This window comes from Ahaetulla prasina, chromosome 3 (assembly GCF_028640845.1).
Source record: "Ahaetulla prasina isolate Xishuangbanna chromosome 3, ASM2864084v1, whole genome shotgun sequence".
Lineage (NCBI taxonomy): Eukaryota > Metazoa > Chordata > Lepidosauria > Squamata > Colubridae > Ahaetulla > Ahaetulla prasina.
Genome location: NC_080541.1, coordinates 18,445,872 through 18,458,839, shown reverse-complemented (window position 1 = coordinate 18,458,839; position 12,968 = coordinate 18,445,872). Strand labels below are relative to the sequence as shown.

Sequence of the window (12,968 nt, the reverse complement as noted above, 5' to 3'; positions counted from 1 at the left end):
TCCTGCAGGGGTTGAGAAATACTCCCGTGGAGCAAAAGTAAAAGAAGAAATACAGGCATTCCTCAATTTACGACCATAATGGAGCCTGGGATTTCTGTTGTATGTCATAGGTTAAGGCATGCACAAGACTTGACTCACTTTTATGACATTTTTTAGTGGTCATAAAAGAAATGATGCGGTTATTAAGTAAACCCATTGTCTCCAATGGCGGTTTTTTGCTGGAAACTGTAGGTAAACACAGGTTTCCGGCAGACAAACATTGTCAATTGTGGTTATATGAGTGCAAGACACTGCAAACGGCTGTAAATGTGGTCTAGTTGCCAAGGGCCCAAAAATGTGATCACATGACTTGTGGGGTGGGCGGGTGACTTGTCAGAACTTTGAATCCAGGTCATAAGTATCCTTTGGGGAGGTCATTCGAAACGTCAAATGGTCGCTAAGTGACCCGTCATAAGTCGAAGACTACCTGAAAGAGGTGAACTTTAGCAATAAAAATAGCTGGGATCTAATATTCTAGAAGTTGAAGGACATGCTGGAAACCTCCTCATAGGTTTTCCTTCTGGTACCTGAATCTTTTGTGACGGATGATATTACAAGTTCTCACATCTTGCTGCTAAAAATGGGCCAACTACCTCCGTTCTCTCTTGCTCAGTTGTGGCTCCTGATCTGAGCCAAACTATATAACTCACAATGACATAACAATCTATGTTAACTAGCAGAAGAACACGTGATGTCAAGTCCATCTGGTAAAGGTTTTGTTCACCTATGTGTAAGATGTTAAAGGGAATGTTTATTTAGGCAAATACTGTCCTATCGTGCTGTACGTTTTCATTTTTCTAATTTTGCCTGGCCTTTCTGCTAAGGTGACGTCATGTTTCATCTGTTTGACAGATTCTCTGCAGAAGTTAAGGAGAGCCTGCTTTCTCTATTTCAAGCTTGGGGGCAAATGTGTTTCCGGTCCAGTTGGTTTACTTTCCATGTAAGTTGGGGTATTTTCCCCCCGCCCCCAATTCTTGTTCAACTTGTTATTGGCAAGTTGTAGGTAGCATAACCATGACTTGCCTTAAGAGCCTTTAGAACAGAGGTCTTCAAACTTGGCAGCTTTAACGCTTGTGGACATAGCAGGCTGGAGAATTCTGGGAGTTGAAGTCCACAAGCCTTAAAGCTGCCAAGTTTGAAGATCTCTGCTTTAGAAAGAGACACACGAAAGGTAATAATGATCAAAAGTTTTCTGGATCGACAATTAAATCAAGCTGTATACCGTATTTTATTTAATAATTATTTAGGGTGTAAATAGCTGAATTGGCTATGTCAGAATACAAATAGTTCTCAAATTATGCCCCCAATTGGAACTGAAACTTCTGTCGCTAAGCCATGCAGTTGTTTAGTGAATCATGCTTGAATTTTATAATCTTTTTTTTTTTTTTTGCTGCGAACCTGGCTTCCCCCCATTGATTTTGCTTGTGAGAAGCCCCTTGGGAACATCTGTAAATGGAGATCACATGACCCTTGGACATTGCCACTGTCATAAATACATACCAGTTGCCAAATGCCAAAATTTTTGGTCACATGACTACAGGGCCATTGCTATAGTTGTAAGTGCAAGAACTGATCATAAGGTAACATTTTCCAACACCACTGTAACTTTGCACTGTCATTAAACAAATGATTGTAAGTTGAGGACTACTTGTATGAAGGTTGAGTGAAGTCTTTCCAATTATTGACTTCTTCAGCCTTTTATTATAATAGTAGTTAAATCCAAGACCTTCCACGCCTAAAATACTTATAACTGGGTGTGCTCTCTCAGTATGACCCTACGGTTCCTGAAAATGTAAAATGTTAAGAATTAGCACTAAAACTTCGGCTTGCCTGCTAATGATGGTAACAAATATTGAATAAAAGAAAACAAACAAAGAAGAGAAAGAGAAGTTGAGCAGGAACAAGTAGGATTTCAGAAAATTGAAGAAATGGGAGTGACTGAAGCAAGCCTAATAAACAAGGAACAAGTAGGAACAAGTAGGATTTCAGAAAATTGAAGAAATGGGAGTGACGGAAGCAAGCCTCCGAAACTAATAACTTGTTATACAACCCCTCTGTTGAATTATCCTGTATTGTAAAGAAAGTTTTTATGGAAAAGCAGAGAGAACTAATATATTGTAAAAAGTGATTTGGGTTCTCAGCTTTCTATGGAAAAGTTTCAAGGGAGGGGGGGAAAAAAGCTATATTCTTTATTCTATTATCCTGCCATATTAATGGATGGCCTTTTCATAATTTCTAGTATTCTATTCACAAATATATATATTCCTCATAATTTATTTCTGCTAACAAATCTTTCTTTACAGTTTGTCTCCGAAGCCCATCGTCCTCATCGGCCACTTCTTCGCCGTTGCCTTCTACGCCACTTACTATTGTTTCAAATCTGAACCTTGGATCACCAAACCTCGGGCCATTATCAGCAGCCTCGCGGTGATGTACCGAGCTTGCTGTGTCATATTCCCACTTATATATTCTGAAATGAAATACCTCATCTACTGAATACAGAAGGGCAAAGAAACGGGGAAGAAGAACCGCTTGGATTTCTTCGTGTCTTCCGGACATGTCCTGTCTCTTTTAAGTCGAAAAGGCAACAGAAGCAACAAAACTCTCGGCCTGAGATCTCGCATTGGCGTTTTGAGGTTTATAAGCACATGGGTAATCTTGTCAAACAAGGGCATGTAAAAAAAAAAAACCAAAACCAAACCCACCATTCTAATCCAAGGGAGCGAGAGGGGGATGGGGGTCATAACAGTTACTTCTGAGAGTAAGTGTCTAGCATACTAGAGGAGGGGGTGTTGCCAGACTGCCAAGTTCTTCCCTTTCCTTGCCCTCTCTGACATTTGAGGCCAGGATTTATAAAAAAAAAAAATAATGACGTTTCTAGAGCTATTGGTCTGAACTATGAGTGTATGCTCAGAGATCACAGCTTAGAAACTCCCCAGACTCTGTTCATGCTTTTTTTTCTAGTCCTACACAATTGGCTTTATTTCCTTTCTTCCTGACCAGCTGCTCTTCTTCTATTTCCTTCTTTTTGTGTGTGTGTGTGTGTGGGGGGGGAGAAATGGGAGTTTGTTCATCCCCTTAATAGGACTTACCAACAATGGGAATTATAGTTATCCTGCCAGGAGGGGACAAATAAAAAATGGATGATTTTGCTTATGTTGGCACAGTAAACCTGTTCTTAGACCACAGGTAAAAACTGGCTTATTTAAATGACCTTCCAAATTCACTTTGCAGAGAGAAACCTGGAAAAGTATTCTCCCTGATCTGTTTGGTGTTTTTTTTTTTTTTTACAAAAAATATAGGATTTTATTTATTTACGGAGGAATGCTTGCTGACCTTCCACTATAGCCTGAAATGACACAGCCAAGGGCTTACCACCTCAGGAAGAACTAAGCCAATGCTGAGATTTATGTGACGACTGCAAGGAATTCTAGTTGCCTTCTTACTGCCGGCTTCATTAGAACTGTCTCGTTTCTGAGAGGTTAGATTAGAACTAGGGAACCTATGGTCCTCAAGACGTTGTACTAGAGCTTTCGTAATAAATAAGTGAGGGCTGGGGCTGATGGAACTTGGAACCACAACATCTCAAGGGAAGGTAGGTGGCAGAGGAGGAATTAGTGCACAGTGATGTTTATGTTTGACACTGTCTCCATTCTGTTGGATTTCTGGGAAGAGAGTCAAGTACCATGATGGACCGAAAGATTTAGCTATTGGGTAAACTGAGATAAACAGGGTTTTGTGCCTGTGTTCACATACATAAAAACACACACACGCATTTGTCTTTGTTACCTTGTACAAATAAAGTTTATAAAAGAGATACTTGCAGCAACCCTTTTCAGCAACTGTAACAGAAATAGCTGAAATGGCAATATAAACGGCACTGCCTTGTTACGTTAATAAAATAAATGAATTTAAGGAGGTCCGCTCAATCGATTTTTTTAAAAAGCATCCATGGCTCTTACATGTATATTTTTTCACTGATATTTTCTGGCGTTGAGCTTTTCTGTCAAGTAACACGGAAACATATATTCCATGAATATGCTGTGTTTTTGTTTCAAGTTCTGGTACATATTCTAGGGATCTTCTCCATTTTCTTTTCCATTCCATTATAGAAGGAAGGGGAAGAGTCTTCTGGCAGGTCCAAAAACATTTTTTTTTGAGATGGGGGACGGGACGCTAAGGGTCTTGTTTTTAAATGGGTGCCAGGAGTAGGCAGTGCCAAGACAAAAAATGGATTCAATTAGAATAAAAACAAACCAGTAGCACTGCAGGTTGTCATCCCAAGTTTTTAATATATATATTTCTGTTGTTGCATTAAAGCAGGGGTCTCCAACCTTGGTAACTTTAAGCCTGGAGGACTTCGACTCCCAGAATGGGGAATTCTGGGAGTTGAAGTCCGCCAGGCTTAAAGTTGCCAAGGTTGGAGACCCCTGCATTAAAGTGTGCAACTTTTAGCAGGACCTTTGGGGAGAGGGGTAAACATCTATATTCTCGTTATTGTTATAGCCCAGAACTTGCAATAAATCCCTGCTTTTCTTATCATTTTTTGGGCAACTCTTAATTTATGTTCTCACATTCTATTAAAGTTGGGATTTCTGTGCTAGTTGCAGATTGGATGCCCGGAAATGGGAGGCAGAAACTCTTAACCCCACCTTGATCTTGTATAATGTAAGATGGGAAAGAGAGAAAAGTTGGACAGGTTTTCAAGAATTTGTTATTGTATCTTACACTGTTAAATAAGATAATCATTATCCAAGTTTCTCATCTTATGCCAAACAAAATTGAGGAGTTATTTTGACCTTCTATGTTGTCCAAGTATTGAAGCAGCTTAATTATATGGAAAGGGCTATTTCAAATTGTGGATGAGAGAGACCTAACGAACTGGAATATGGTGCATTAGCTAAATTAGAAATTTAAGTAACTAGGTAAGATCAAACAGGAGAATTAGCAAGTAAAAATTTATTGAATAAATATAATCCTATCTTGTGGTCCAACCTTACTGCCAAGACATTTTTTGAATAGTATGTGTCCGTTACAAGCATGGCTGGTTTGTTTGTTTGTTTGTTTGTTAATTAATTAATTAATTAATTAATTAATTAATTAATTAGATTTTTATACCGCCCTTCTCCCGAAGGACTCAGGGCGGTGCACAGCCAAGTAAAAACAACATAAACATAGACAAAAATTAAAAAGCGTATTAAAAAACTGATTATAAAATGGCCAATTAAAATTAAAACTAAGGTAAAACAATCCTAAAACCCCACATTAAAATTTCATCAAGCTAGCCCCGCACGGTGGAATAGGAAAGTCTTGAGCTCGCGTTTAAAAGACCGGAGGTCGGGGAGTTGACGCAACCCCGGAGGCAACTCATTCCATAGGGCTGGAGCCCCCACAGAGAAGGCCCTCCCCTTGGGAGCCGCCAGTCAACATTGTTTGACTCATGGCACCCTAAGGAGGCCCTCCCTATGGGAGCGCACAGGCCAATGGGAGGCTATAGGTGGCAGTCGGTGGTCCCGTAAGTAACCCGGTCCTGTGCCATGGAGCGCTTTAAAGGTGATAACCAACACCTTGAATTGCACCCGGAAGACCACCGGCAACCAGTGCAGGCTGCGCAGGAGAGGTGTTATATGGGAGCATCGCGGTGCCCCTTCTATTACCCGCGCAGCCGCATTCTGGACCAGTTGGAGCCTCCTGGTGCTCTTCAAGGGGAGCCCCATGTAGAGAGCATTGCAGTAGTCCAGGCGGGAAGTGACAAGGGCATGAGTGACCGTGCGTAGGGAATCCCGGTCAAGAAAGGGACGCAACTGGCGAATCAGGCGCACCTGATAAAAAGCTCCCCTGGCGACGGCCGTCATATGTTCTTCTAAGGACAGCCGATCATCCAGGAGAACGCCTAAGTTGCGAACCCGTGATTCGCCCCCAACAGTCAGCGATGGAGTAAGCTGGCTGTACCGGGATGCCGGCATCCACAGCCACTCTGTCTTGGATGGGTTGAGCTGAAGCTTGTTCTTCCCCATCCAGACCCGCACGGCTTCCAGACACCGGGACATCACGTCGACGGCTTCATTGGGGTGGTTAGGGGTGGAAATGTACAGCTGAGTGTCATCAGCGTACAGATGGTATTCCACCCCAATAGTTTATTTGGCTAAGGGGACAATGGAAGCTTGCTGAGACTAGCAGAATTATGACAAGATTTCTGTGACTTCTGGTATTTGACCAGGAGAAAAATAGCATCATAGTCTAATATCAAGTCAGGAAGTCAGCAAACCTTGGATCAGACATTTTGCAAACTTCATGAACTGTATATTGTATACAGTTGTATATTAACATTGTATATATTATTAACAGGATTGAATCAAGATCACATGAAGTGTTAATACCAATTTATAATGCCTTGGTTAAGACCACACTTGGAATGTTGCTTCCAGTTTTGGTCATCACAATATAAAAAAGATGTTGAGACTTTAGAAAGAGTGCAGAGAAGAGCACTCAAAGATGATTAGGAGACTGGAGGCTAAAACATATAAAGAACGGTTGCTGGAATTGGGGATGTCTAGTTTTATGAAAGGAAGGACTAGGGATGACATGACAGCAGTGTTCCAATGTCTAAGGGACTCCCATCAAAGAAGAGGGAGTCAAGCTATTTTCCAAAACACCTGAAGATAGGACAAGAAGCAATGGATAAAACTAATCAAGAAGAGAAGCAATCTAGAACAAAGATGAAATTTCCTGATGGGACAATTAATCAGTGGGAACAGCTTGCCTTCAGTAGTGGGAACTCCATTTTAAGTTTTAAGAAGAGACTAGATAGCCATTTGTTTAAAATGGGATAGGGCCTCCTGCTTGAACAGAAGGTTGAACTAGAAGTCCCTCCAACTCTTGTTATTCTGATTCTGATTAACATACATAATGGTAATATGTAAATAATGCACTGGTGAAAACGGTAAACATTTATAATCCATTCATTTCACTGTTATTTTTTTTTTAGCTGCATCACAAAAAATATTGTTCCATATTCACATGCTGTTCTCTAGGAACAGAAATGATTTTTGTAAAGGAATTGTGTACGTCCTAGATTAAGTACAAAATACACACTGCTGGAATTTAATAATCAGTTGGCTACGATGCCATGATTCCAGTTATTTTTATGAAGAATATTAATATTCAGTGATTAACACATACATTTCTTGATGCTTTTTTCTCTCCTTGTCATTTTTTGAGGTTTGCTTCTTGTTTCCATTCAGAATCGGCAGTTGATATTTCATAGAACTGTCCGAAATTCATCAAAAATGAAATTAGGCACATGGGCCTCGACCACCTAAGGAAAGAAAAGGCTCATTATTCTTGTTACATATTTCTTTCTTTACTTTTCAAATGTTCTTATTAAAGTTAATTGTAGGGTAAAATATAAATAAAACAAAAAACTGAGAAAGAAAGAGAAGTGCAGAAAGAAGCAAAAAGGGAAGAGAAAAAATACTGATTTTCAAGTTTTTTTCAGTGCAGTAAAATATTAAAAAAGTCCCAGCTTCAATCTTTTGCTTTACATTTCCAAACATTTCAAACTATTTCTATATTTGAGACATTGGCTTTCTGATGAAAAGCACTTAGGCATGAAGTGGGAAACTGCCACTGTACAAGAATCTTTTAAGAGGTAGCCATTGCCATTTTTGTTAAATCTACACTTAATTCATTTAGATTTTGGTTAAACTCGCCATTTGCAGATCAAATTTTATTTTCAGAAAAGATGAGCATTGTTCCAAATTAACGGTGAAGTACGTTATTCAGAGCGTGACGTCCGAATTCCAAGCAAGCCAGCCTTGCACAGCAAACTGCAAAGCAAAATTATTCTTTTATAGGAATCTCAGCTGTGGCTGCCTTTTAAAACCAGAATGATCAGAAATGACCTTCCTAGAGGAAATGATCATACTGGCTGGAGAATTCTGGGAGTTGAGGGCCACATATCTTAAAAGGTGCCAAGTTTGGGAAACACCGCTCAATAGCATATCTAAGGATGATCTGAGAAATACAGGCAAAATTCTGGGTGCTTTTGTCCATTCTGTACATTGGACTCATTCTCGAAAAACCTTGTTATACTCACCCTTCTTGGTAATTTTGTGTAACGAACATAATCTTCTAAAAAAAGCAGGGCGCCCACAACATCTGCTGGCATTTCTGGGACCTTCTGGCTGTGAATAGGCACAAAACCACAACACAAAATGCTTTTACTTTTGGTACATCTTTGATGGGCCAGCTACAAAACACATCATTCGGGTGAAATGCTCTGAAGTCTGCTACCAGTTCGCTTCGCATGCGCATGTACGGTGCACACCAAACGTGCGCTTCGTGTGCAGCCACTTTGCGCTACAGCACAGCGCTGAAAAAGGAGGATTAAGAAGCCTTTTCTGAGGGGACTATCCATTATCGAATGGACGAAAAAAAGAGAATAGCCCAAAATTATTTCGGAAAACTTTATAGTCAGGAGAAAATAGAAGAGGAAGTAATAAAGAACTACTTGAAGGATAGAAATCTCCTTATAATAACAGACGAAATGAATGAGATGTTAAATAACAAAATTACAATGATGGAGATGAAGGTGGCTATTCAAAAACAAAAAAATAACAGAACTCCAGGATGGTATCCCCTCTGAGTTCTATAAAGAGATACAGGGACCTGTAGAAATGTTACTGTTGAATATATATATAATGAAGCTTTAGGGCAGTGGTAGTCAACCTGGTCCCTACCGCCCACTAGTGGGCGTTCCAGCTTTCATGGTGGGCGGTAGGGGTTTTGTCCGATACTAAAGCACTTTCCTTTTTTTTAATTTGACTTTTTTAAAAAAAATTCATAGCATTATTTAAAAACATTTTCATTAGGTTTTCATAAAATTCCCCATGACAATTTAAATTTCTGAAAATATACTATTTGTATTGCCCACACATAAGTTTAGTTCACGTTACGTAAGTGAAACTAAATGGCGACCGCAAACAAAAGAGCCTTGTACCAGAATAGCTCGCACATCTCCCCCCGAACCGATGAGCAGTTAGAAAATTTTACTACTAACAGAGATACAAAAGTGGGCAGTAGGTATAAAAAACTACCCCAGCTTTAGGGCAATCTAAACTACCAAAGACATGGATGGAGGCGCTGATATCACTTATCTCAAAAGATCCCACAAATACACAGCAAAATAAGAACTAGAGGACAATCTCACTACCTAATGTGGACTACAAAATATTCGCAACGATAATTATGAGGCCTACCCAGATAAGCAGTTGGCATTAATGTTTGTAGATGCTCAAAAAGCATTTGACAATCTAAACTGGAACTTTCTTATTAACTAAGTGGAAATTATGAATTTTGGGGAGAAATTTACAGACATGATCAGAGCAATCTATTCGAAACAATCGGCTAAAATAATAATAAATGGGGAAACAACAGAGAGGATTAGTATAACTAAGAGGGTAAGACAGGATATCCCTTGTCACCCCTCTTATTTATACTATCATTGGAAATATTATTAATACAAATTAGACAAAATCAAATGATAAAAGTTGAAAATTAAACAGGAGGAATATAAATTTCAAGCTGTCGCAGATGATCTGGTTTTTATCATAGAAGATCCTTTGGAGGCGGGAACCATCTTGATTCATAAAGTGGAAGAATTTGGTAAAGTGGCTGGATTTAAAATAAATAAGGAAAAAACTAAGATATTAACCAAGAATTGTACCAAAAGGCAAGATGAGGAATTGGAAGAGAAACTGGGGATTCAAATTGTTAAAAAGATAAAGTATCTGGGAATTTGGTTAACAACATCCAAAGGCCAGACGTTCTCTATCCTCTTCTGAGCAGCTCATGTCTTCTTAATCATGGAGTGTAACACTCAACTCAAATTCAAATTAAAACTTCTTGGATAATGGCTATCCAGCTGCCATTTAAAGGGGAATCTAATCCTCCTAATGTATTTGATTCAGCTGCTGTGTTGCTTAAGGGAAGGCAGCGTGGGGGCTTTGTGAAGGAGAAGTTGGTACCTGGTGCACTGTTCCATTGTGGAGCGAACAAACTGACCAATGAGACCTAGAAATTGTTCGGTGTAGCGTGAGTGAAACTGCTTCAGCAAGGTCAGGAGTCCCAGCACCAGAGGTGGCCAGTCAATAGGATCAGCTGGCTTTCGACATACCATCCCTGAAGGAAAACAAAACCTAACCCAATAAATTTCCTCATAGTTGGGAGTGGGTGGGTTGTTGCATAAGAAGACATAGCTGGTGGCATCAATTCAAAATACTATGGAAAATTTGTGTTACATGGTGGAGAAAAGGCAGAGAAATTGATTCTTTCTGTAGTATTCATCCTGGATTATAGTCCAGTGTACAGGTTATTGCAGATTAATATCTGCAAACTACATCCAAGGAACAGTTCATTGCTGGAGGATAACATTCCCAAAAAGGAATTTAAACAGAATTTGTATATGAAAGGTTTCCCTTGTCCAGTTGTATCCAACTCTAGGGGAAGATGTTCATCTCCATTTCTTAACAGAGATAACAATATTCTTAACAATATCAACTCAGGTTTCCCTTTTTTCCTGTGGAATCCGTCCTTTGAAATAATAACTAACTCTACGTAGAATACTTTAGCTGACCCTCCCATTTTTCATTTTTAACAGAGTTCTTTGAAAACGTTAACATTTTATTCCAGATATCCATTGTAAACAGGAACACTGTACAACACAACAAAATCATCACAATATATTGCTAAATGTCTAGAAAGATTCAGAAAATATGCATGTTCCATATTTTTAAACCGGATGAAACCAGGAATCATGTGTAAAGCAGCCCACAGGAAGGTCGATAGAATGCATGGGGCTGAGAAAGAAACATAAAATGCCCCCCACCCCAACAGCCCGTTTTTGCTGCCAGACTTCTGTAGGAGGCCGTGGGGGCTGAAAACGGGCCAAAAATGCCCCCTCTCCTGTGACTTGTTTTTGGCCTGGCTGCTGTAGGAGGCCATGGGGGCTGAAAACAGGCTGGTTTTAATCCATTTTCACCCTCCCCCCCCCGCCTGTTTTCGGCCACCAGACTGCTGCAGGAGGCTGTGGGGGCTGAAAACGGGCTGAAAACTGCTGCCCTGCAGCCCGTTTTCAGCCACCAGACTGCTGTAAGAGGCTATGGGGGCCGAAAACAGCCTGCGTGCAGCTGTGCGCAGCCCATTTTGTCCAGAGCCACCGCGAGCCAGTCCTTTATTATTTCCAGGCTGGCCCTACGGGCCACATTAAAGCACCTTATGCCTTGAGTTTGACACCCCTGAGATAGATGATAGATAGATAGATAGATAGATAGATAGATAGATAGATAGATAGATAATTTGATACATACACACACACAGACACAATTGAAATGCAATGCATACCCCAGGGAAAGATAAATCTTCATAATCATTCAAATTATAAAGTCAAATCTAGTCATTTTGCCCTAAAATTCCAACTATCTTGGATCACTGGTCATCTCACCAGAATTCATAAGAACAAAGGACAAATCTAGAGCAATTAAACTCTGTGCAATTCTATCTGCAAGGAAATTTAAGTGCAGATAATTTTGCTAGACTGAAAATACTTTCCTAATCACCTACGCTTAATGTTAAAGGATACAGAAGAATTATACCATACCTGAGTTTTTACTGTACTGAAGTTTTGGCAACTGAGAAATCAGAAACAGAAAATTCACAATGGGGAAATACGGCAATCGTTTTGTTGTAATGTAGATCTGGGAAAGAACATTTTGAAGAAAAGAATGTATTAATTTTTTAAAAAATCCAGATTATTTTACAATCCCGTTTTAGACAGCAAAACAATGAAATTCATATAGCTTTTTTAAAAAAACCACTTAAAAGAACTGAAGAAAAAGAGATTATGCTATGCTAAATCGATGAAAAGAACAGAGAGAGGGAAAATAAAGGTATAGTTCTACAGTTGAGAAAATAGACCATCAAGTTAAGGATCAGATATGTTTTTCTGAAGATGCTGTTTAATTAAGGCACCTTCACTAAAGAAGCCCTTTTATTCACAACTTCTGAATGTTTGATGGGGCTTTTGAAATAAAGCTTGAAGTGATGACATTATCTATTTCTGTTTGCATTGCTGGCCCATTGTTTCAACACTGTCCAGAGTTGTTGCACGGTTGGGTGATAAATTTAAATAAATAAACAAACAAACGATTTCCCCCCATTTCTCTCTCCCCCCCATTCCACCAGTGGTGGGAGTCAAATTTTTCTACCACCAGTTCTGTGGGCGTGGCTTGATGGAGGAGGGGTCATGTAGGGATGGTACCTTGCTGTGAGTGACATCGAGTTGACCACGCCCACTCAGTCACATGACCCCACCAAGCCATGCCCACAGAACCAGCAGCTTCCTGCAGCCTGTCCCTTTATGGTTCTCTCTTACCCCCTGCGTCGAAGTACCGCGGTCGGGCTGCCTTCCGAGCAGCTCTGCTACAATGCCATCCCTTCGGCGCAGCAGGCCATTCTCCTGGCCAGTCTGGCAATGGGAATGCCACCACACACGTGCACTGGCAGGCAATGGGGTGCACTTGCGCAGCTGGCACGAAGAACAGGGTGGCGGCGATGGGACTTCAGGCCTCTTTTTCGGCTCGTAGTTTTCAGCGCAAGAAGCCTGCAGCTGCCTCTTTTTCAGCGCGAGCCTCGGGGAATGGCGCGAGCCTTGGGGAATGGCGCGTCCCTGGGCACCGGTCCCCAACCCAAGCTGAAGGGCGAATAGGTGGCATGCTTACCTTTGTTGAGCTGAGTGGGTGAGACAACTGACGAGGCAATTAGCTAGGCTGCATGGCGAAGACTACATATATAGAACTGGGGTGAGCGGCGAGTGGGTGGGGCAAGCGGGTGACTGAGCAGGCGTGCGCGGGGCCAAACACAGGTGGTAT

The 12,968-nt window shown here is 40.6% G+C and overlaps 2 protein-coding genes across 5 annotated transcripts in view; one reads left to right on the top strand and one right to left on the bottom strand.

The window, feature by feature from the left end:
- Nucleotides 1-3,325, top strand: part of SQLE (squalene epoxidase) — a 38,720-nt gene extending 35,395 nt beyond the window's left edge. For all 3 annotated transcript variants that reach the window (XM_058179137.1, XM_058179136.1, XM_058179138.1), the window contains 2 exons: nucleotides 892-979; nucleotides 2,343-3,325. In XM_058179137.1, coding sequence (XP_058035120.1) covers nucleotides 892-979; nucleotides 2,343-2,535 — 281 coding nt within the window. In that variant the 3' untranslated portion in view covers nucleotides 2,536-3,325. The remainder of the gene's footprint in view (nucleotides 1-891; nucleotides 980-2,342) is intronic.
- A 3,896-nt stretch (nucleotides 3,326-7,221) lies between these two features.
- The window catches only part of WASHC5 (WASH complex subunit 5), a 47,677-nt gene continuing 41,930 nt past the window's right edge, over nucleotides 7,222-12,968 (bottom strand). For both annotated transcript variants that reach the window (XM_058179134.1, XM_058179135.1), the window contains exons 26-29: nucleotides 11,699-11,795; nucleotides 10,068-10,221; nucleotides 8,138-8,225; nucleotides 7,222-7,357 (exon numbers count right to left, since the gene is read on the bottom strand). In XM_058179134.1, coding sequence (XP_058035117.1) covers nucleotides 7,301-7,357; nucleotides 8,138-8,225; nucleotides 10,068-10,221; nucleotides 11,699-11,795 — 396 coding nt within the window. In that variant the 3' untranslated portion in view covers nucleotides 7,222-7,300. The remainder of the gene's footprint in view (nucleotides 7,358-8,137; nucleotides 8,226-10,067; nucleotides 10,222-11,698; nucleotides 11,796-12,968) is intronic.